Consider the following 23044-nt stretch of genomic DNA (forward strand, 5'->3'; position numbering starts at 1 on the left):
AAGTATACATGCTGAAAAGAAACCAAGGATAACATTCCTTATAATACATTAGCAAGCGAAGGTCCTGAAGGAAATAAGAATTCAAATGCACATCACCATTCATTAAACAAAAACTCAGTACATACACTTCTTTGTTTTGTTCCCAGTTGCTAAAGTTTTCAGCCTCTAGATCACGAGTGGGGAACCCTTTTCAGTGCAAGGGGCACAGGCAAAAATAGGCAGAACAATCACTGTGAATTTAATCTCTGTACTGTAGGCTAGTTTTATCACACTCACACACCCCTCTCTGTCCTCTGTGTGGTGTCTGTAATCACAAGCGATCAGGATCTAACCAGCATCACTCCAGCCATTCCAAAATCCAGGAAGTGGAAGAGATAATAATATTGAATGTAGCCATATGGTTACATGTTGCAAGCAACTGTCTTGCCTTGCGGTTCCAAACACCAGGCTGAGAAAGCCTTTAAAGCCAGGGATGAGGAACCTGCAACCCTCCAGGTACTGTTGGACTCTCTGATTCCCATCAGCCTCAGCCAGGATGACCAATGCCCAAGGATGATGGGAATTACAGCCCAACAGCTTTTGCAGAACCACAGATTCTGTATTGATCTTTAAAGCACATCCCTAGTTGGGTCAACAACTTTCAGGGTCAGGTCTTAATATTCCCCAAAGATGGCTCACTCCTCTAAGCTCAACTAACCTTCTCATTGGTGGTGGTGGTGGGGGGGAATGTCATAGTATCATAGAAACTGCAGTCTGAGAGGAGCAGAAGTTATATCTGCAATACTAGCTGCCATAAATTGCTGATTAATCATGTCTGCCTAAGCGCTGAAAGGAATTTTCTCTCTGTCTTATTATTTAAAGACACAAACGAGATGTCGTGGAGCCTCTTTTGGCTTTACAGCTTTGTTAAGGATGATTTAGGTACATTGCATTCTGCCTGAGGGACTTGGCATTAATGATCCCTACAGTCTCTTGCGGTTCTAAGATTCTATTAAATCCATAAGTTTAAACACTTGTGGTTTGCTTGAAACAAGTTTCACAGAGTCAGTTTCATACTAGCATCAGGTTTTCCTGAGACCATGTCCTGGTGTTACCTGAGCATGCACAAACTTGCCTGCAAGGCAATTACTAGTTGCTGGGAGTGTGTGCCAAGGTAGAAGCTTCAAGTTGACAGAGTTGGATTAAGCTAAGGTTGTCCTTTCATTTTACAGGGAGGGGCCTGTGAAAATGGGCAAAGCACAAACATGCCCTTGGAAATTTGGAAAACATTTGTTTCAGTCACTGTAAATACTCTGCATCCCTGAAATTAGTAAAAAAAAAAAGGAAAGAAAAAGGACTGCACTGATAAATAGGGAATAAGCATGTCGGCAAGTAAAGGCTGCTTCCATGCTACAACACTCAAAACAGTGCACAGAAAAGCTATCAGATTCAGTTACTGAAAGCCCAACTACAGCAGAGACAATGGGCAAAATCAGAAATGGAATCTTACAAATCGTATTCCCCCAGGCTATATGGGCCAAATTCCATTAAATGTGGGAGAAATCTAAGATCAGCGTTCCTAAAGTTTCTATTGCTATGTTTTTTCACAGCAGCCATGCAGGAGAAATGATTGTCTTAAATTTGATTACAGCGGTGACACCAAGAGAAGGGTTCCTGCTAGCCTTTCCACCCCGCCCAGTGTTCAATCCACACCTCTGAAGCTGCTGTGTGCAGTAGAGGAGCCCGGGTTTTTATTAGCCTTATTTATTTTAAGCAGATGATGATGTTCTCAGTTATCTGCCCTCTTGTGTCTTGTTTCTTCCCCTCCCCATTTTAATTTTTAATGATTGCTTTGTTGTTTCTTGAATGTTCTTAGCTTCTCAGAGTCCTACTCTGGTAGATGTAAAAGGTGGGACACACATTATTCTAATAAAGTAACAAGAAATGCCATCTTTAAGGGAAGAGTTAAATCGCCTTGCTCCATACTGCTCCAATCAAATTCAGAGTTCCACTATTATCTGCTTATAAGTACTGTAAAAGCAAACATTGGGGAAGCCAGTTATGAATTCCCTACATCCTATATTTTTGTTTGGCGTATTCCAAGAGACCCCTTCACATGATGGCCCAAACCCTGTCCCCAGCTCCCTGGACCCTATGATTTCTATGCATGTAGGGTTTTACTGACCTGGACTACCCATCATATAGGATTGTACTTTGCACAGAGGCAGTGTTTCTTCTGCGGGGGGAGAAACAGGGGTACGCATACCCCCCAACATTTTGTGTATCTAAATAGAGGGACAGTATTTCAATATAAGTAGGAAAAAGAGTAGCCCTAAAAAAATTTTTTTTAGCAAAAATGCACTGCATAGAGGTCTGCATGCATAGGCTTCCTTGCTCAGACTTCCAGACTCAACTTGTGAACAGTAGGTGGCTGGAACGGTGTCATCTGTGAATGGGACCAGTGGTATGGCCCAGCTGCCCCTCAATGCAGGGGAAACCCCCCTGCAGATAAAATGCATTAAGGGGACAAGAAGCATTTAATTGGTAAAAGATTTTCACATTCAACAGGTATAGTGGGTCAATTTAAATCCTATGTAACTTACATATTACGGTGTACTGTATTTGTTTTTATAGCCCCCTCCCACCTTAAACCGTTGTTACCCATCCTAACTCCTCTGATATATAAAAACTGAACTAATTTTAAAAAAACAAGTAGGAACTGTTCATGCAGCAAGGAATGAGAAATTTGCATTTTTAAATAAGGCAGCCATGAATTTATTCTTGATTTCCTCTCTCTTTTACTTTGTCTTCCAGGACAGCACATCATTATCCCCTTTGGCTTCGATTTCTGCCTAGTTAAAAAGATTTGAAATCAGTCCGCCCCCCCTAAAAACAGATTAAAAGGGATTGAAAGTTTTAAAGCATTCCACTGAAAGCCACTGAGTCATGTTATACAGTAACCTTGTTAATTCCTATCTGGCAATAGTCCACTGCACCCCTCATTAAATGGTTGCTGGAACACTGAGATGTTTCAGCAACAGAGGATAATACTATAGCTGAAATTAATCCGCTAGGAAAAAAGACATATACTCAGAATGCACAGCCAAAGGTGTCAAGCACAAATCCCAACACACAATTAATGGGTATAAACCATACAGTTTCCACAGCTGCTCTTCTCCCCAAGTTCACCTCCCACTACAGCAACATAAAAACTTTTCAGCCTGCAGATCAAACTAGCTTGGCAGCATAAATATAGAATAAATTACACAACATTAGGAGCTCATAGTCAAAGATCAGAAATTATTTTAAATAGCTGGGTGAATAAAAATATGTTGATCATGTAATGAAGGGTACAAATCTGCAGGTGGGAGAACTAGGCATTGCAAGAGCTTTTTGTGCAACAAAGGAAAAACACTCACGTTGGCCAGCTGCTGAAATTTTCTCAATGGTTTCCTGGCTGACGTGCAGTTCTTGGATGCTCCATGACACAAGTGCTATAAAATCAAGTCATCAACACAGTTAACCAGCTATTACCAAAATATTTTAACAGAACCTCTTTAAAGTATTGCTTTCAGATGATTTCCAGAAAATATCAGGATAGGGACAGGCAGTGGCAGAGCAAGCCCGTTGGGCACCCGGGCGGCGGACATGACCTGCGCCCAAGGGTGGGGCCAGCCGGGGCAGGATGTGATGCGGGGCCTCTGAGGAGTCTGCCTGTCTCCTCCCACTCAGCTGCCCCACAGTTGGGGGGAGGCAGCAGGCAGACAGTTTGGGGCAGCACAGAGCCTGGGGGCACCCAACCACTGTGTCACTCCCAGGAAAGATGCATGGCTTGGGTGTGCTGCAAGCCCCACAGTGAGTGCCGCCCGCCATTTTGTCACCCCCCTCAGTGGTGACACCTGGGGCGGATGGCCCCATCACACCTCCCTTCCTCTGCCCCTGAGGACAGGATAGGTTGTGTGCTTTCTCTTTGGCACCCATTTAAAGATGCAAATGGTCATACAATAAGCACAACAATCTAGCTTTTTCAGCTGCAGAAAGGCTATCAAGGTGCACAAGACACAAAAGAATACTAGGCGGTATTCAACTAAATTTTACTCTTGAGTAGACCCACTGAAATTAATAGTCGTCATGCTCATAAGTTTCAATGGGTCTACTCTGCTTCAACACTGAACAAAATGTTATGGAATTGACGGAGCTGACTTAAAACTGACTGGTATCAGTGTATAAATTGAGTAATTTCCTTACAGTTGAAAATATTTTTTAATCATTTTAAAACTTTACCAGGTCACAGCATAAAGTTTGTTTGATGGGGTTCACTGGAGAGTTTTGTGGCTCACGTATTGGTAGGTCTTGCTTAGGCCCTCCGGACAGATCTTGATAAACTAGAACTTTGAGAAGGTTTAGACATAATGCCATGAGAGCCAGTGTGGTGTAGTGGTTAAGAGCGAGTGTGGTGTAGTGGTTAAGAGCGGTAGTCTCGTAATCTGGGGAACCGGGTTCACGTCCCCGCTCCTCCACATGCAGCTGCTGGGTGACCTTGGGCCAGTCACACTTCTTTGAAGTCTCTCAGCCCCACTCACCTCACAGAGTGTTTGTTGTGGGGGAGGAAGGGAAAGGAGAATGTGAGCCGCTTTGAGACTCCTTAAAAGGGAGTGAAAGGCGGGATATCAAATCCAAACTCTTCTTCTTCTTCATGCCAAACTATGGCATATGAATGTCCTAGGCATACAGGCTCCCAAAAATGAGATTGCAGCTAGTCTTTGCTGTTCCCACTCCTGTTGAGATGTTTCAAGTTTAGTTTGTCATCCAAACCTGGGCTTGTATTTTGTCTCCAGCAAAACAAATCACAAGCCCAGGTTTGGATGACACCCTAAACCAAATCATGGTTAAGCTTGCAGCAGCACAGCAACAGGAGAACCAGAGGAGGTGTGAAGCAAGTGTGATCTCCTCTGGGGGAACTCTCACCCCCCTGTGCATTGCAGTAAGCAACGGTTTGGCTAGTAACAGTTTGGCTGGGTGAATCAGCTTGATTCCTGTTGCTGTGAGACAACAGGATCAGAAAGAAGGATTGTGTGGCATGTTGTAACTTAAAGAACGAAGAGAGTGACCTGGTTTTATACCATTCTGGACACCACACAAATGCTGTTATAAGATTTGTACCAATGATATTGTTCATTTTCTGTGCATGCGCAGCACAGCACAGTGTATGATTTGGTCACACATTTGTGTGGAGCTGATGCACAAGTACCATACAAATTTGTGCCTAAGTGGATGCAGCCTTATTCCTTATTCTACAACCATCACCAACTTTCTCCTCTGTTTAAAAGGGCAGATTTTGCAGGACACGGCATTCCACCCACGACTATTTACCTTGTAAACTCACCTTGGGAAAACAGGAAAATGCAAGCGTAGGTAAGACACATCAAGAGGCTCATGATGACAGCACTGTGTGGTAAAAAGGCACGTATTATTTCTAGGAAAGGTGCTAAACATATAATCTGACTTTTAAGATCTTGACTATCAAAGCGTATTAGTGGCAGCTGGTGCACACTATACAATTGCAAACAGATCCATTTTCTGATTGTACATCACACATCAGACCATTTAACTTTATGAGCTACTTATAAACCTCCTTATGCTGCTCTAAACAGCAATGACATTTTTGCATAAACAAAGATCTGGCCTCTATCTAGCTGGCTAGTGCCCAAGTTTACTGTAGCTAAAACTTTCCATTTAAACTGTACATGGAAACTATAGTTTGGTGACGTAAGGCTGGCATGACTCATTGGCGAGTCTTGATCTATTGTTTGTGAATCATGTGCTATGCTATATATATAATGCCCCATCTACCAACTCACAAAGCTTCATTTGAGCTCCTCTGGTTCAGCACTATTTTTCAACAGAAAGCTTTAGACTAGAATCCTGGGAAGCAGCATATTAATGCCTACGGATCAGCATCTCTTGCTGAAGATAGACTAGATACATAAGGAAAGATGTCACACAGCATAGGTCTATCAATGGAGGCAAGTAGATCCGAGCCTGGCTAATACCTAATGGAAGGCCAGCTGAGAACTCAACATTTGCTACATCGAGCTCCTTGGATACAGCCTGAGATAGTGATTAATATCCTTTCAGGTATTTTGCCAAAGGTAATGTCAGAGCTAAAAACAGTAGAAACATATTTAACATAGGACAGCTGGTGTTTGGCCCCTAAATCTTTCCAGAGGCTTTTGGGATGCCCTGGAGCCTCATTTTCCTATACCATGTATGAACCAAGGTGGTTCTTTGCATCTACAAACTGGTAGTTCAAGCAGAGTACGTTTGAAAAGGCACAAGTGCTTCTCCTTGCCAACCACAGTCCATGTCCCTACGTCAGAGGCCATATGCTTTCTAGGGAGACTCAAATCCCACCACCTCTTATTTTACTAGCTGAATTCTGGACATTTGTCTGACTCTTGCATACCTATATTTCTTATATTTTACAAACATAATTAATGCTCAAAGGGCTGATTCTCTACAGGACAGGTCATTCTGTTTTTAACCCAGGGAGACAGAAGCTGTGGCCCTTCAGATGCTGTTGGACTCCAGTTCCCATTGGACTCAACAGGCATGGCCAATGGCCAAGGAACACAGGTATAGTCCAACAACAACTGGAGGGCCTCAGGTTCCCCATTCCTTGTTTAACCAAATGAAGGTAACGGCGACAACAACAACAACACCACCACCACCACCACCACCACAACAACAACAACAACAGAGTTCCGCAAATAGCTCTGGTTCCCTCTTTCTCCAGTCCATCTCCTGGGATATGCCAGTAAGATAATGATATATTTCTCCACTCCCCACAAATGCGCACTCAAATAACTCCAGAACTGCTTGACTGTAAATTCCCAGAAACACATGAACAAGTCCCCACTTGCCCTGGCAGGTGAGTCAACCAGGACGCTATAGCACAAAGTGTGGGGAGATAAGGGTGTTTTCATGACACTCCTATCTCAACTTTAGATCTTAGATTTCTCAAGGGAAATTATTTCACCCAGCTGCACCACTCTACTCTTTTAAAGGAAAAACTGAAAGCAGCAAACATAGCATGCACTTATGAATAAATTTATTAGGCAGTATTTACAAACATCTGTATCACTAAAAGAGTCTGAATGTTCATAGCTGTGAATGGAACAACAGCTGTGCAAAAGTTTTAAAGGAGCCTGAGCTGCATTTATAATACATATTAATACTGTGTATATATATATTATATTATTATAAACACACATGACCAAACTAGATATGATACCTTAGGTGTGTTTTCCCTATTCCTATATAAATCAGGGATGGAAGTGTCTGCATCTAACCAAAACAACCACCAAGTAGCAGGCAGGTAAGAAGAATGCCTAACACTGCTAATGCTGTGTTCCATTTTTTTTTTAAGCACTCTGCCCCCAAGCCCAGCTCTGATGTGGGCAGAAAAATGAACACTTAAGCCAGAAAGGGGCTCTTAACTTTGTGGCCCAATTGTGGCCCTCTGGGCCTCTTTCTGGCCTTCAGAACTCTCTCCACACTTCTTACTTGTCCTACTTTGCACTCCCAAGTACATTTCCCCGGCTGAAATGTGGCCTCAAACTTCTACTTGTTTGGATGATGGTTTGTTATTGTTGTTGTTTAGTCATTTAGTCGTGTCTGACTCTTTGTGACCACATGGACCAGACCACGCCAGGCACTCCTGTCTTCCACTGCCTCCCGCAATTTGGTCAAACTCATGCTGGTAGCTTTGAGAACACCGTCCAACTATCTCATCCTCTGTCGTCCCCTTCTCCTTGTGCCCTCAATCTTTCCCAACATCAGGGTCTTTTCCAGGGAGTCTTCTCTTCTCATGAGGTGGCCAAAGTATTGGAGCCTCAGCTTCACGATCTGTCCTTCCAGTGAGCACTCAGGGCTGATTTCCTTCAGAATGGAGAGGTTTGATCTTCTTGTAGTCCATGGGACTCTCAAGAGTCTCCTCCAGCACCATAATTCAAAGGCATCAATTCTTCGGGGATCAGTCTTCTTTATGGTCCAGCTCTCACTTCCATACATCACTACTGGGAAAACCATAGCTTTAACTATACGGACCTTTGTTGGCAAGGTGATGTCTCTGCTTTTTAAGATGCTGTCTAGGTTTGTCATTGCTTTTCTCCCAAGAAGCAGGCATCTTTTAATTTCGTGACTGCTGTCACCATCTGCAGGGATTATGGGGCCCAATAAAGTAAAATCTCTCACTGCCTCCATTTCTTCCCCTTCTATTTGCCAGGAGATGATGGTTAGAGAAGTGTAAATGAACATGTGTGGAAACTACATACAAATGTAACATTTATATTAATTTCTTCACACACTTTTGTCTCTGGCCCTGCCCACTCCTGACATGTGGCTCCCTGGAAGGTTGCCCAGAAGGAAACATGGTCCCTGGGCTGGAAAAGCTGCCACCCTCACCCACCCCCTTGGCTTAAGCCTACATACAGCGGCAAAACAAGGCATGAGAAGAGCAGGTTTTGCTCCCCTCCTCACTCTATTGCACTCTACTTTTGTGCAAAAAGTAGATTCCACCTCTGAGTTATATGTAAATAGGGCACCACATCTCTCCGAGACATAATTGCCTCATGTGTCTAGTCTGGCCTTATCCATAACTTGTATTTGAGGGACAGTCACCAAGAATGCAGCTGAAGGGGAACAACCAAGAACACAGATGCTCTGAGCTATGGTCCTTCTTCCCCTTTCCGCAGAGAACCTGGAATAAGACCCATTCAAAGAAACAGGAAAAAATGGAGCTCTGATGTTTTACTAAAACTTGTGGCTTCCAAAACATAACACTGATGGAAAAATGTGCTGCAAGTCAACTGGGCAAAATATGCATCACTGTACAAAGAAGGTTGATCAGTTTGTGGTAAGTGGAGTTTGAAAATGTGGCCTCTGAGATGTAAAACCAAAAGCACCATTGGACACTTTTTGTTCGATCATACTACCTTCTTCATATGTAGACACAGAAGGTTGGACATGTCTGTCAGTAATTTAGTGTTTAAGAGTTGCAACTTTGGTATAGATTTTTGATTCTTTTTTTAAAAAAACAAGACCACTGAGAAGGATTAGGACCATTATCGAAGGATAGGGAGTTTCAAGCCAGCTCACACAACCCTAAGAGATGATGCGGAATCAAGTATGAGCAGACAAAGTGTCCATGCAAATGTTTCACCACGTCACAAGTTCCTGCTGTTTAGAGCACACACTATAACTTTCCTAACGCAAATGTTTCCAAAAATGATGAGGCAATGCAATATATAACCATAGATCTGCTTCGTTCCATGCCCAAACTCAGCCCATGCAACCAGATATCAAACAGTCGTGCAAACTGGATATTTATCATCTAGAAATGGCTCCTTAAGTTGATATTCAACCTTTTTGTATGTCACTTAAAGACTATTTTGTAGGAAGCAACTAATGTCAAATAAAACAACTCCTCCTTTCTGCTTTTCGTAGTTTCTGTGTATGCTTATTATCACCTAAGAAAGACAGGCAGGCAGTTATAAACACTAAAACACAACCCTAAGCACCTAAAAATCTGAGCATCATATGCCTAAATTTAACTCACATTCTTAGCTGGGTGAATTGATCCTACATTTGCCAAGAGGGCAGGCATGTAGGTGACTACATATAATTCTAAAGAGCACATTTCATAGCAATTTTGCTTAACTCTTCTCCCCAGCAGACATAATCATCAAAATAGTTGAAGTGTGTACTTGCCTAGAACAACAGGCCCTTCAACAAGTGTTGCCAAAAAATGGGGTGGGAATAAATCATTAGAAAGTGTCAAGCAGTAGGTACAACTTTAATTAATTACTGCCTCTCTTTTGATATGGATCCAACATACAACAAGCTGGCTCATTAGGCTGGGGACTTCAAGCCCTCCTACTTCTTGCAGCAAGAGACTGAAAGAACACTCATATAATAATGGAATCTTAGAAATAAAACAGACTTTGAAAAATAATCTGGTTGTTTTAAAGGTCAGCTGTTATAAAGAGCCAGTGCAACAAGTAATACAAGCTTTCGTGCTCTTTTTGCAGATGCAGCTTATGGCTGCATTTATTCTAGAATCAGCGGAGATTGCGTTTGGGTTTTTTTCCCTAAAGGCATCTACACACTATCTAGATGTACTGCATATTTATTTGCCCCATGAAAAGTGCTTCTTAAGACATTCTGAAAGTCAAAGTTCATTGCAGACTGATTCTGCAGAGTTTGATTACCCCACAGTGTGTCCAATTGAAAACAGAAGTAGGTTGTCCAGTCAATGGGGAAGGATGTATCCAGACCTGCCCAGTGACATTGTGGGTGGGCGTATGCCAAGACTGCAGTCACCACTGCCTTCTACGTTCACTTTGGACACATGCAAGTAGGAAAAGGCACAGCCTAGTCAAGGGGACAGGTTTCAAACATGTATCAAGTAACCACAACAAACTTCGTAGGCGGCAGGATCGAGAGTCAATATAGACTGAAAACAGCATGCTGAGGATGAGCATGAACAATTCTGAACTGAGAAAAGCTACATTTTTGTAATGCAAATTGGTTAGTCTTAATTTTAGACAGACAGACCAAATGCTGATTCCTATTTAGTACCATTTTAGCTGAAGCAAGAGACCTACTTCAACTTATTTTAAGCCTTCTAATTGAATTAGATACACCTGCTATTACAAATCATGAAAGCTGAGGTGGAACAGGTGAGTCAGGGAGGCTTATATTTGCTTTGGTTGACAAGTTCTAAAACTCTTGAGCAAAGAGTTCATTTGGTTCAGATAGAAAGAAACACTAAAGAAACAGCCCTTTATTGCATGCTCCTGTCACAACCGGAATATGCATAAACAATTTGGAATCCCCATATCATCCTTGGAAAGTCTAGTTTTACACATGTATATATGATAGGTAAAGGTAAAGGGACCCCTGACCATTAGGTCCAGTTGTGACCGACTCTGGGGTTGTGGCGCTCATCTCACTTTATTGGCGGAGGGAGCCAGTGTACAGCTTCCGGGTCATGTGGCCAGCATGACTAAGCCGCTTCTGGCGAACCAGAGCAGTGCACGGAAATGCCATTTACCTTCCCACCGGAGCGGTACCTATTTATCTACTTGCACTTTGACGTGCTTTCGAACTGCTAGGTTGGCAGGAGCAGGGACCGAGCAACAGGAGCTCACTCCATCGCGGGGATTCGAACCAACGACCTTCTGATCAGCAAGCCTCAGGCTTTGTGGTTTTATCCACAGCACCACCCATGTCCCGTATATATGATATTCCACTGCTATTTAATCACACCTCAGCTTGGATCTTATTATTGCTTTTCCCGTTAATCAAACTTTGAATGAAGCCAAACTTGTGGTCCTGGTGGGATGTTGAAATGTATTTTTTGTTCATTTTTTGTGTTGAGGTAAACACATTCAAAATTATGAGGTATCCAAACTGTGAGCATGTGCTGCTTGTTCCAATAATAATCTGCTATTGTATGGGAGCTTCACATGGTGTTTTATGCACATGTGCACAAATATTTTACTGTGTATATCACACAAGGATTGATGCAACTTCCTACTGCATGTAAAAGTACTGGTAAGCTCTTGTTTGCGGCTGTAAAATGGGTGGAGTAGTCCAAAGATTCATAATTTTCACAATGAAGCAGCCAAACAGGCAAGGAAAATGAGGAAAGAAGCTTATTGATACTTATGCTGGAGACTTATGTTGGAATCTTATGCACTCCCATGTTGGGTTTACTTCTGAATAAATGTGTTTAAGGAAAGAAAGAGCACAGCACAGCCCTACACAAGAATTAGCCTAACAACAACTCACATACATCACATTTAAAGCCTATTGAGACAAAAGATGCAGAATTTATGGCTACAGATACTTACACACTTAATGAAATTGGAATCATCTAGGGCTAACAGAAGAGCAATCAAAGAGCAAAATGGTGAGCAGGTGCACATCTTGTTTGGTGAGTCATATAATCATTGATCAGCTGGTAGTGATCTGGCCTATATTTGCTACCTTTTGATCATAACAAGGCCTTGAAATCCCTTCAGGAAAAATAAATGAGATCCTACCCCAGTGGACTAGTGTCATGCACATCCCCACTAAACCATCCAACCCATAGTAGTCAAGACATGGCCCTTGTTTTACTGTGCATACAAGATGGTCAATTATTTGTGGATAGTAAGTTTGTTGGCGTTGGTCCAACTAAAAATCTTACAATGGGCCACTCACTCCCCAATGCATTCTGCCACGGAATCACCTTACCGAGATCCATGAAAAATATATAAATATCCTTGAGGCATCAATGCAATTTTTGATTGATTAGGCCAAGAGAAAAGAGAAAGTGATGAACTGGTAGGGAATATAAAGAATAGGCTAGGCTTACATTAAAGGGAAAGGAATAAATTTCGTTTTTCCTTTGCACATCTTACATAGGACCATTTGGTGGGACTGGCAAATAGGTTGTCCTTCCTAAAGTCTCCCATGCCACTCCAATGTCGCAGGCTTCATGTTCCAAGCATGTTACCTGTTCCAGACTTTTAATTGGCAGTGCCATGGTTGAATCTGGGGACCTGGGCTTACAGTGCCGATGCTCTACCACTACATCCCTCTCCTTGTTCTGGGGGCCACATTTCTGCCTTACCTCACCATATCGACTCATTGTTCTGATTCAGTTAGACCAGCAACTACATTTTTCACAGCTGCTCCCAGAAACCTGCCCGAGAGGCCCTCAGCAAAGCAGATGAGCACATGTCACTGATAAGATCATGTCGTGGCTGCATTTGCAGAAAGGGATCCATTTTATTTACAGGTATGCTTCCAGGAAGCTGGCACGGTTCCTGAGGCACACAGATAGACAAAGGAGATACCTATCTTCCCATCTAACTGCACGGAGTAGAAACAAGACACTGCTCTCAACCCCAAAAAAGAAAAAAAGAAAAATGAATGTAGAAATAAATCACCTTTTGATTTTTTGCACTGCAGGCAACAGCTGCCCCCTTTTGGTAACTGCAAAACTAGGAAACTGCTTGTGGCTATTAACATACCATCACGGGCAGCTAGTCCAGGACTGGGAGGAACTGCGCACAAGGTTCTGTGGAAAAAATGGAGAAAGCCTTGTCAGCTCATTTGAGAGTATCTAAAAGTCACAACAGAGTAATATCTTTCTGGGGGCAAATACAATGTAATAGTGATCAAGCTTTCAAGTTCTCCAGAACTCTCTTTAAGGCTGTATGTTAATGAAGATGGGACTGCAAACTCGTGGGGTTTTGCCCATTTTGCTTCATACCATGGGAGAAGGCAGGACGGCTGCCCCCCCATTCAAATAAATAAATAAAAATACTTAACTAAGAGAGAGGAAGATGGCAGGCGAGTGTCGTGCCCCCACCATCTCAACATAAATCCTGGCTACGCCCATGCTTCATACCCAAGTCTTGCAGAAGAGTTCTGGAGAACCTGAAAGTTTGAGAACTGTTTCACGATATTTTAGTTCCGTGAAAATCTACAACTGTAATAAACACTGAGGGGGCGGAGGGATGGTGCAAGAAGCCCCCACCCCGCCCTACGTTGTGCAGTTTGTTTCTGAAAGTTGCAAAACGTGCCACCGGCTGCACTCGGACCGTTGCGCGTCTTCAGGCGCTGGTGCGGGAGGCGCCCTCATTTCAAAGAGCAATTCCTGGAGACCCAGCGCCCAAATGCATAGCTGCAGATTGAAAGGGAAAGGATGCTGAAATTCAAGCCCCGCCGGCAGGCTCGCCCTCTGCTACTTCTGCGCTTGCTTTCCCAATGCCAGGACCGTCCGGGGCATTCACTTCTCTCCTTCCCTCTTCATCGGATGGGTCTGCCGGATTTCTGTCCCCGAAGCGCCGCTTGCTCTGCGCCACAGATCTCCAAGCTGCTGAGCGCAGGGCCGAACCATGCACAGTGCCCCCCTTGCTTTCATTTTACTTTTGCTTAGGGTTTGCAGCCTCCCTACTATAAACTCGCGGCTCCCTTTGCAAATCGCGAACGAGGCCCTCGTGGAACTTACCGCTTCCCTTGCGGATCCCCAGACGGAAGCAATGGAAGTGCAGAGCAATCTTTGCCAGACGGAAGGCGAGGTCAAGTTTTATCCCTCCACCCCCAGGTGCTCTCTACACCTAGCCGTCCTTTTTTTCCTCCCCTTTCTGTGTCACGGACTGCGCTGCAGCACAGGCAGATCTTGCATCGGCCGCTCACCCCCAATAGTGGCCGTGGGGCAGATTCTCTCCTCCTCCGGGGAGGCGCAGAGACAGCTGATGCGATCGCCTAAGCACCTTAACGTCTTCCGACGGCTGTTGCGCTTGCACCAATCCTGGGCTACGAGCGGACAGCCAGGCGATCCCAGGAAAGCCCCTTCTTCCCCTCCTAACCTCCGCCTCCCGCCCCGTGCACACTTTTGACCGGGTGCCCGCGGAAGGAGGTGCGAATGACGCGCTGATCGACGCCCCCCTCGCCCTCCAAACCAAGCCAACCTCGAGGCTTCGGGCGGAACTCCAGCTGCTGCCCATCTGAACGTCGAGAGTGGGAGGGAGGCGCTTCCCAAAGGAGCGGCGGGGCGGGTGGCTTCCTGACCCAGAGGAATGTACCTTTAAGGTGAGGAATGCCGGCCAGGAATGTCAACAAGCAATTACATACTGGGGTCAGAACTAAAGCCAGAGGAGACTGGGGGCACAGACCCACCCTGCTTTGCTTCCCTTTCAGGCTGCTGGGGCAAAGCATGTCCTCCTATACGTGGATTTTAAGTGCTTCCCTCACCCATTGCCTGTGGTGAGGGCTCTATCTCAACTAATGCTGGAGTTGACTCGAAGGAAATTGACTTGTTTTCCATTCACCAAACACTGGCTAATGTTTGATGGAGCTATCCCAGTCTCATGTCCCCGCAAGTATGTTATCATGAACTACAGCCACAATTCTCAAATCACCCCATGGCTCATACATAAATGCATGCATAGTCTCGCAAGATGCTTATTGAACCTTTACACATTTACTTCTAGAAAGCGCCTTCATTGCTGCGGAAAGAATAAATCAAAGGGGTTCTCAAACTGTTAGGCTTGCATCCATTTTGATCAGGGATTCACAATGGTGGTCTGCGGTGGATGAAGACAGGCGATAGGGCATAATCAAATTAAGTATTCACACACTGCTGCTTAATTGTATTTCAATTGCTATTCTTTCTTATATTCTATTATAGTTTGACTTCTATGGAATTCGGATTGCAATACAGTAACAGCCGCAGCAAATAAACTACAATTAAAGATTTGACTGCATCTAGTACAACTGCTACAACAGGCAGAAAAACTATTAACTGGTGCACAAAGACTCAGGTGTGTGTGGCAAAATGTTTGGAACTGCTGACCTAGATGTAGCACAGCTCCCTGCCTTGTGACAGGGGCCCATCAGCTGAGAGACCAGAGAAGTAACTATGAGTGGGCTATTACCACCTGCAGGCAGATCCCATTGTAACAGGCTTCAGGGTAATCTTATCCCAAGGACTAAATAAATTAAGTGATCATGGACCTTGTTCATCTGCAGAAGTTGTGTAGTTACATTTAAATTCTAGCCTTTGCTAGTAACCTAGTCACAACGTGAAGTATATGATCAATTCGGAGTTGCACTTCTCTGTGACTGAAGGCCATGCACGAACAGGCTCAAGAGTAAAATGTTTCGATGTAAAGAAGATTCACAGCACAATCTTACGGATGTTTATTCAGAAGTAAATCTCACTGTGACCAATAGGACTAACTGAGCAATTCTAACCTGCAGCTGCATATGAAGACCTGACAGCCAGGGGGCGGGGGAAGAGCAGAGTTTCTCCTGCTTTTTGCTGCATCCACTGAGTTGACTCAACAGACGTGCCTGGGAACTGGGTCCTTAGGGGACCACTCCTTCTTTGTATCCCATATCCAAAGCCTCCATCACCTACCTCCAACCTGAAACAGGGTTTTGTGCTAACTATCAACAGTGGGAGAACCAGAGGCAGGAAGTTGTCACCTGCCCAGATTCAGCAGCAGTCTCTGCACCTAAACACACACCATCCTAACCCCTCCCAGCACATCATCATCAGGAGAGGGGTGAGGATTGCAGTCTGGGTGAGTTTAGGAGTAGTTTTTAAATAATAAAAACAAAGAGAATCAACTTACATTTCCCCCAAAAAGGATTCAAAAAATGAAAAGAACAAACAAACCCACAATTCTACTAGCTACAATAACTAAACAAATCTATTTCTTTATGTGAAGTCCTAAATACTTCTGAAAAGCCATTTTATAATTAGACACATAAGAAACTTAAATACAGCTTTTTAAGCCAAATAATTGAGGCCTTTATGGGCTACTTAATGGAGACAAAGATTTAAATGAATTGTCGTGTCTGGACTGAGTAATTTCTTAAGAGATTGAAGTAAAAATCCTTCTATCCAGAAGGCATCATGCCTTTAAACTTCTGATCAGATCAACCCAGAGGAAGCTGATCTTTGCAACTTGAGTAATGATAAAGATGCAATTGGTTACACTGATAAGGGATGAGAGAGAGAAAACAAACACTGCCCAGACCATCTTCTGAAGGCAAGCATGCAATCCAAAATGCAAGACGGGAAATAAACCTTGATTTATGTACTTAAGTAGTTACATTCTGACATGTCAACAGAATGTATTTTCAACTAAATAGTTTAAGATTACAGGCTTAGGTTAGAGTGAACAGTATGGATTTCAACAGTACTCGACAACTATACTATGCTGTTCATTCCAGCACAGCTTCTTCAAAGAGCTTTATCATTTCAGGAACTTTTTCTTCACCAAAGCGATCTTTTAGGAGAAAATAAATAATCTGTTCAAGCTTTGTAACCTATGAAAGGGTAGAAAAAACAGCCATTATAATGGAACAATTTTGTCTTAGGCCTGGGGGGTGCATTTCACATCAGGTAAAACTGGTAATGCTCAGTGAAAGGACCCAACCAAAAACAAAAAAGAGGTATTCCTGCCACACACGAAGTCAAAAAAATAAATTAGAACCCTCCCCACAAACAGGCAAGGCCAGCAAAATGCACACATCAACAAAACCAAACATGGGCAGCTTCCCAGAGTGGCTGGGGAAACCCAGTAAGATGGGCCGGGTATAAATAATAAATTATTATTATTATAAAACACTCCTAACAAAAAACGGGAAAAATAAGCAAGCACACAACACACATACTAAAAAGCAAGAAAAAGCACACTTAGCAAAACCTAAGCTAACTAGTTTGTAATACTCAAACCTGTCTACATCATGATCTCAGGTTGAATGCAAATGCACCTTCTGTCAGAAGGGAGCTTTTGGATCCAAACTCATCTCTCAAAATCAATTGAAATGTACTGAAAATCAGTTGGAAAGCTGATGAAATACAGTAACATTTTGAAGTCAATATTGTTTGCCATCCAAATTTCAGCTAGAAAACAAATGCTTAAGTTTTATTTAGGAGAATAAAGTGAGCTAGGCAGCAACCTCTTAAAAAACATGTTTTATACCAGTGTCTGATGTTTCCATAATGGGAATTGCCGCCTCCTGCTCCTGGCCATGGCACCCCACTTCTGCCACTGCTGTGCCCGGGCTCTTGCTGAGCTTGGCAGGATCCAAGGCACTCCTCTAAGTGTTGCCAAGCCACAAATGGCATGCAGGAATTCCTTGGCTCTTGCCAAACTCAGCAGGATCCACGTTGCTGCTCACTTGACTTCTCTGGCTGACAGCAGCAACGCTGTGAGCCAGAACACCTCCCTCTCAGTGGCAGAAGTGGTGGGGTGGGTGGAGCGCCGCCTCTGGCACTTCTGCTGCCTGAGACAAGCACTTCACCCCGCGTCATGGGCGGACCAGCTCTGGTCTGAAGGTGGATACAAAAAACCAAAACAAAACAAACTTGCATTGGCTCTGCAAGTAATCAGGATTTGGAAACAAACAGAACTTCAACTCCAAATTGAAACTTACTTGCTTTCTCAGCTCCATACAACAGCACTTAGTGTTCTTTACACATCCTGAAATAAAAACAAATATATATAGCTTCTTGTTACACCACTGAACAGCAATAAGGCTGCCCATAGCAAGGCATTTCCAATTTTGTAAAATAAAGTACCAACTAAAAATTTGTGTTATGGAGTAACAAACTTTTCAACTCTTTATAGTAAGTATGTGGGTTACATTTTAGCAAGAAATTACCTCAGGGTAAATTACTTACGATTCTCAATCTTGCTATCTTTTGCCGAGTTTTCGATTACTAGTTCATCAGCTACATTCATAGTATCAGTTCCAGATTTTTTTTTGACAGTTACTATATGAATATTCTTATTAACTCCTTTCACTGTAATTGTCACACACTCATTCAGTAAAAAGCTTTTCAGCTTCTCTGCTGCTAAGATGGAGCACTTTCCATCCAGTTCCATAATTCCTAGAAGACAAATAAACCTTAAATTCAAATCTATGCTACTGACAGTTTACAATTCTAGTGCTTATAAATCTGACAGTTTACATTGCTTTTCTTAAAATCAGTGCCATTAAAATAATGAAAACTACTCTGTTCATATTTAAATACTCAGTGCCATTAAAATAATGAAAACTACTCCATTTATATTTAAATACATTTGCAATCCTTCTTGCACATGAACTCTGCCACCACAAGAATAGTTTTTGCAATGTTTTTAAGACAGGGGTGGGGAACCTCAGACCTCAAGGCCAACTGTGGCCCTTCTAGTCCTCTCTGTCTGGCGCTTAGGATCTAGCCAGGCTCCACCTCTTCCTCAGCCACACACCCTCTTCCCAGGCTATACCCTAACCTGTCCTGTACTCTCCTTGAGTGTTTCTGCCTAGCTGGAATGTGCCCTTTAAACTTTGATAATGCCTCCTGCTTGCCTGGTTGGAGGATAGAGGGGTGTGTGAATGTGTGCAAAACTAACCTACAGTACAAAGAAAGCATTTATGTTTGTACCTGCTTTTACCTCTGGCATGTGCCCTATGGAACATCTGACAATTTTAATTTCATATTTACATTCCACTTTTTCTCTCCAAGGGATTTCCATAAGAAAATTACAAGACAACATTAGCACTGCTTATTAACACATTAAAATTCAAGGCTCTGTATACACGTGAATATATATACATATTAAGGCATTTGGTTTTTTGACAAATTGCTCTAGCTGGTTTGCTACCTGCAATGGAGCACTTGAGTATCTGAAAAGGTAGTTCCAAGTAGGGGGCAGTTATCGGTAGAAGCCTAGATAATGGCAATATTTCCACATTTCCATAGTCTGCATATGCCACTTTGACTTCTGATACACAAACTTCCAGAACAACAGCACGGTACCAATTGTCATCACCTAAAAAAGTGAACAAAATTTAAGACTTACCATTTTACATTTTAAGAGGCTTACCATAATGTGAAACTGTATATCCTGCTTAAAAGAGATTTCTCTTAAACCTGAACCCAGTAAGCATTTCCCTAAAAGCTAGATTTTCACAACTTAAGGAGATTTGGAAATTATGATTCACTGGACTGCCTTTAGACGATGTGATGCCACTTGATTCACATTATTTGGCAACCAGAAAGGTCAGCTCACTTATGAGGAATTTACATTACAAGTTCACACCACTTGGCCAGAAAAGATTAAAAAAGACTGCAGAGTGAATAACGTGCCTCCCTAGTTTGAACCTAGACAAAGGGCCCCTAAATGCTGAAATACTATCACTGTAGTTCTGGACATGTGTCTATTGCTCTATCAGTACATGGATGAAAACAGCAATAGGGATTTTCAAGTCTTGGTTGCATGGCCGCTACTCCTTATGTTATTCCCACCAGGGCAGAAGAGATCTCTACACAGTTAGAGACAGCCACACCAATTAAAGATGCTGTTACTTGTTTAGCAACCCAACTCTGGACTATCTTTCTCCTAAGGAGGCAACTGATTCATTGGACCCAGAGAAAGAAGCGAGGATGTATGCTGTCAAATTCCGTGCCTCCAAAAAAGGTTTAGATGCTTCAGGTTACTGAAGGGCTGTATGTATAATCCATTTGGGTGGTCACTCAGTTACTGTAGTAGTAAAGGTTACCACTTGATAATATGGTCTTCACCATATCACCCATCGTATGCTACCCAAGAAAATGGTTCTTTCCTGTGATACCATTTCAACCAACTAAGCTGTTATGCAAGAACTGGGAGTTACCTATTTTAAACATGATAGTGTGAAATTCAGCCATCATCTCCCTCTTATAGACTACAAGCTCTATAGGCTTATTTTAGACATTTTAAGAAAGTAATTAAAATATTTTCATTTTTTATGAAGTAATCTTAACATTTTCTAATACACAAACACACACACTTTTTCATTTTTTTCACCTGTGAATCTGGCACAACAGGGTTCACCAACTTTTGGCTTGAAACTGGAATCATTCTGAGAATTGCAGTAATCTGCAAGTCCAGTCATTAGCTTATGGAGTCCCTGCAGATCCACTAAAACATAAAAGAAGTGTAATGTTTTGTATCTTCTACCACTCACCTATCCTGATAAAGTCTATGAGCAAATACATTCTAGCATCTGGAAGCATACTACTTAAGCTAAATTTCCTTGGATAACATATGAATAATAAAGTAGCGAATTTGCAAACCTAAAATATTTCCTTTAGTTTTATTTTTACAAGTATGGTAATCAGTACTGCCTTTCTTTCTTCAGTAACTCAAGTTCCCAAATTATAAAACTTTCAACTAGTGCAGGTTTTTTTAAAGTCCTTGCACACTTCTGGTGCAGATACATAACAATGGGCTTCTTCAAACTGAAGTTTAACACACCATGGGGTCATAAATAATGGTTTTAGAACAATTCATAAATAAACCATAACTCTCCAAATCTGAACATCACATGGGGAACTGTGGTTAGTTTAAAATTAAGACATAGAAGCTTCTAGTCTTCTTACAGGCACTAAAAAGGGAAGGGAATAATGATCATTTGTGACCAAATTTTGTCATGGTCATTTACACAGTGAAAAACATTGTTTTCTATTATGACTGAATGGGGCCCACATAAGAAAATCATTGTCAACTTATAGCATTCTGTAGTCCTTACCTTTCATTTTTGTGGGTACAGCATAGAATAAACCAGGGTTTGTCACATCTAATACATGAACATGCACAGTTTCACCAACTGGAAATTCTGTTGTTGTCCACTGTGTGCATCCTGCAATGTTACACACAAGTGAAAATTATTTGCTAAGCACTTTTATGTGGCTGACCTTGGTTATGAAAATTACCTGCCATTAGTTTCAGGGTGGAGTCTACATTACAGAAAAGTGGGACCTGATCCCACCTGAGTATGGACAAATATGATGCATACTGGTGGAGCCTGAATCCCTGTTCCCCATCACCTGTGCATGCATGCATGCAAATAGCATGAGGAGCCACATGGCACACAGAAGAAGTGGACAGGGTTATGGAAGATATGCATGGATCTTCCGCTCCCTGCAATTGCCCTCTGCATTACCTGCATGCAAGCAGGACAGAGGAAACACCTGGGGGAATCCTCCACATAAAGGCAAAAATCAACAGCGTTGGGCCCAAGGGATACAATGTTTTGTAAGTTTCCTTTCCCCTCATCAGTTTTTATTTCTTTTTTTCTTAGAATGGCTTTGCAATTATCAGTAATTCTAGATTGTGATCCTTAGTAGGCATCAATTAAATATCCATATTGCTGAAGATATAACAAAAAAAAGCCACGGAAATAGTAGTAGGGTATATGTACCAACATATATTACCAGACAATGCATCTTTGCCTTTGAAGATTTACAAAACCGATTATTTATGTGCTAATTGTTCTGACAATTATATGCTGCCACTTATAAAAGATGTGGAGCCAGTGGATGGGCACAGTCAGCACTGGACAGTGCTTTTAAATAACACATACACCACGCTCACACACACCTTCAATGCATAACTCACATGTACACACTATCTCCCCACTAGGTAATCTGCACAGGAAGTACTGGAAGAATGGATGTTAATCCCTGCCCTTTGTGCTCTTGATGCCATGTGGGAACACCAATCTTGTCTGGATCAGAAGCTTTTGAGGGGGAAGTTAAAGGCTCCTCTCAGCACGTGCAATGTGTACATTTCTCCTGCTGCTAAGCTGTATGGGAAGAGCTCTCATTTCCCCGATCACCCAGCTGGTGGAAAGGTTGCCAGGGCTCCATGGGCTTTGAGAGGCCTCAGAGAGAATGGCTAGGGGCTGCATGCAGCCCATTGGTTGTCCGCCTGTGGTTTACAATGATGTGTGAATTAGACTATAGTTTAAAAAAATAGATATGTTACATAGCCTGTTGTGAAGGGAACAACTCTACACAGGTAATGAATTTCGTGATGTTTTAATTTTGAAATCTATACTGTTATTGAAGTGTACTATTGCTTTAGTTCTTTCAGCTCATCTATGGAGAACCACCAAGTTTCATGCCCATTTCCATCAATGTGATAACATTCATCAACAGAAAGTTCAAATCGTACCTGGAGACTTAATAATTTATGACATTTGCTGATTGACATGCTTAACGCCACAGCACATTCCCTATACCTACACAAAACAGACAAACTTTATGCAGATTCTTCATTTTTAAAAGTTAGTAACATTACCTTGGGAATCACTGTCTGTCAATCCACCTGGCTGCACATTCAGATCCGACACTATTTCCTTTTTCAAAGCTAAATTATTCTTAATTAAATATTCGCTGATCACTATGGGACCGTTCTCAGAATTGTCAATAAGCTCTACTTCAGCACCATTTGTCGTTAAAGAAACTACTCTGGCCTGAATTTTCTTCCCAGCTGTGAACGTCTCAAGTGTTGTTGTAGCTTCTGCTGTCCATTCCTTATTTATGGGTCTTACACCTGAGAGGAAAAAATATTTAAGCAGCCATTAGGGACTCTTTAGACAATGCTCCTGATGTTACTAAGGCTGCAAATTCCTTATCGTTACTAGACAACTTGTATCTCGGTAAAAATGAATGAAT

General features: G+C 42.4%; 2 protein-coding genes across 13 annotated transcripts in view; both read right to left on the minus strand.

The window, feature by feature from the left end:
• Positions 1-15613, minus strand: part of VWA2 (von Willebrand factor A domain containing 2) — a 46641-nt gene extending 31028 nt beyond the window's left edge. For 4 of the 7 annotated variants that reach the window (XR_013839077.1, XR_013839078.1, XR_013839079.1 and 1 more), the window contains exons 1-4: positions 14048-15613; positions 12981-13111; positions 5366-5427; positions 3399-3473 (exon numbers count right to left, since the gene is read on the minus strand). Coding sequence is in view for 4 of the 7 variants with exons in the window: in XM_079976656.1 (XP_079832782.1) it covers positions 3399-3473; positions 5366-5417 (127 nt within the window). In the remaining 3 variants the exon portion in view is untranslated. Of the gene's footprint in view, positions 1-3398; positions 3474-5365; positions 5428-12980; positions 13112-13360; positions 13463-14047 lie in introns of those variants that run through there. The other 3 variants (XM_079976658.1, XM_079976657.1, XM_079976659.1) reach the window with 3 other exon arrangements.
• Positions 15614-15726: 113 nt separating this feature from the next.
• The window catches only part of TDRD1 (tudor domain containing 1), a 31740-nt gene continuing 24422 nt past the window's right edge, over positions 15727-23044 (minus strand). For all 6 annotated transcript variants that reach the window (XM_079976627.1, XM_079976629.1, XM_079976628.1 and 3 more), the window contains 7 exons: positions 22668-22922; positions 21115-21225; positions 20391-20504; positions 19206-19373; positions 18239-18448; positions 17992-18038; positions 15727-16878 (listed from right to left, as the gene is read on the minus strand). In XM_079976627.1, the coding sequence (XP_079832753.1) occupies positions 16774-16878; positions 17992-18038; positions 18239-18448; positions 19206-19373; positions 20391-20504; positions 21115-21225; positions 22668-22922 (1010 nt within the window). In that variant the 3' untranslated portion in view covers positions 15727-16773. The remainder of the gene's footprint in view (positions 16879-17991; positions 18039-18238; positions 18449-19205; positions 19374-20390; positions 20505-21114; positions 21226-22667; positions 22923-23044) is intronic.

Source organism: Podarcis cretensis (genome assembly GCF_951804945.1).
Source record: "Podarcis cretensis genome assembly, chromosome: 5".
Classification (NCBI taxonomy): domain Eukaryota; kingdom Metazoa; phylum Chordata; class Lepidosauria; order Squamata; family Lacertidae; genus Podarcis; species Podarcis cretensis.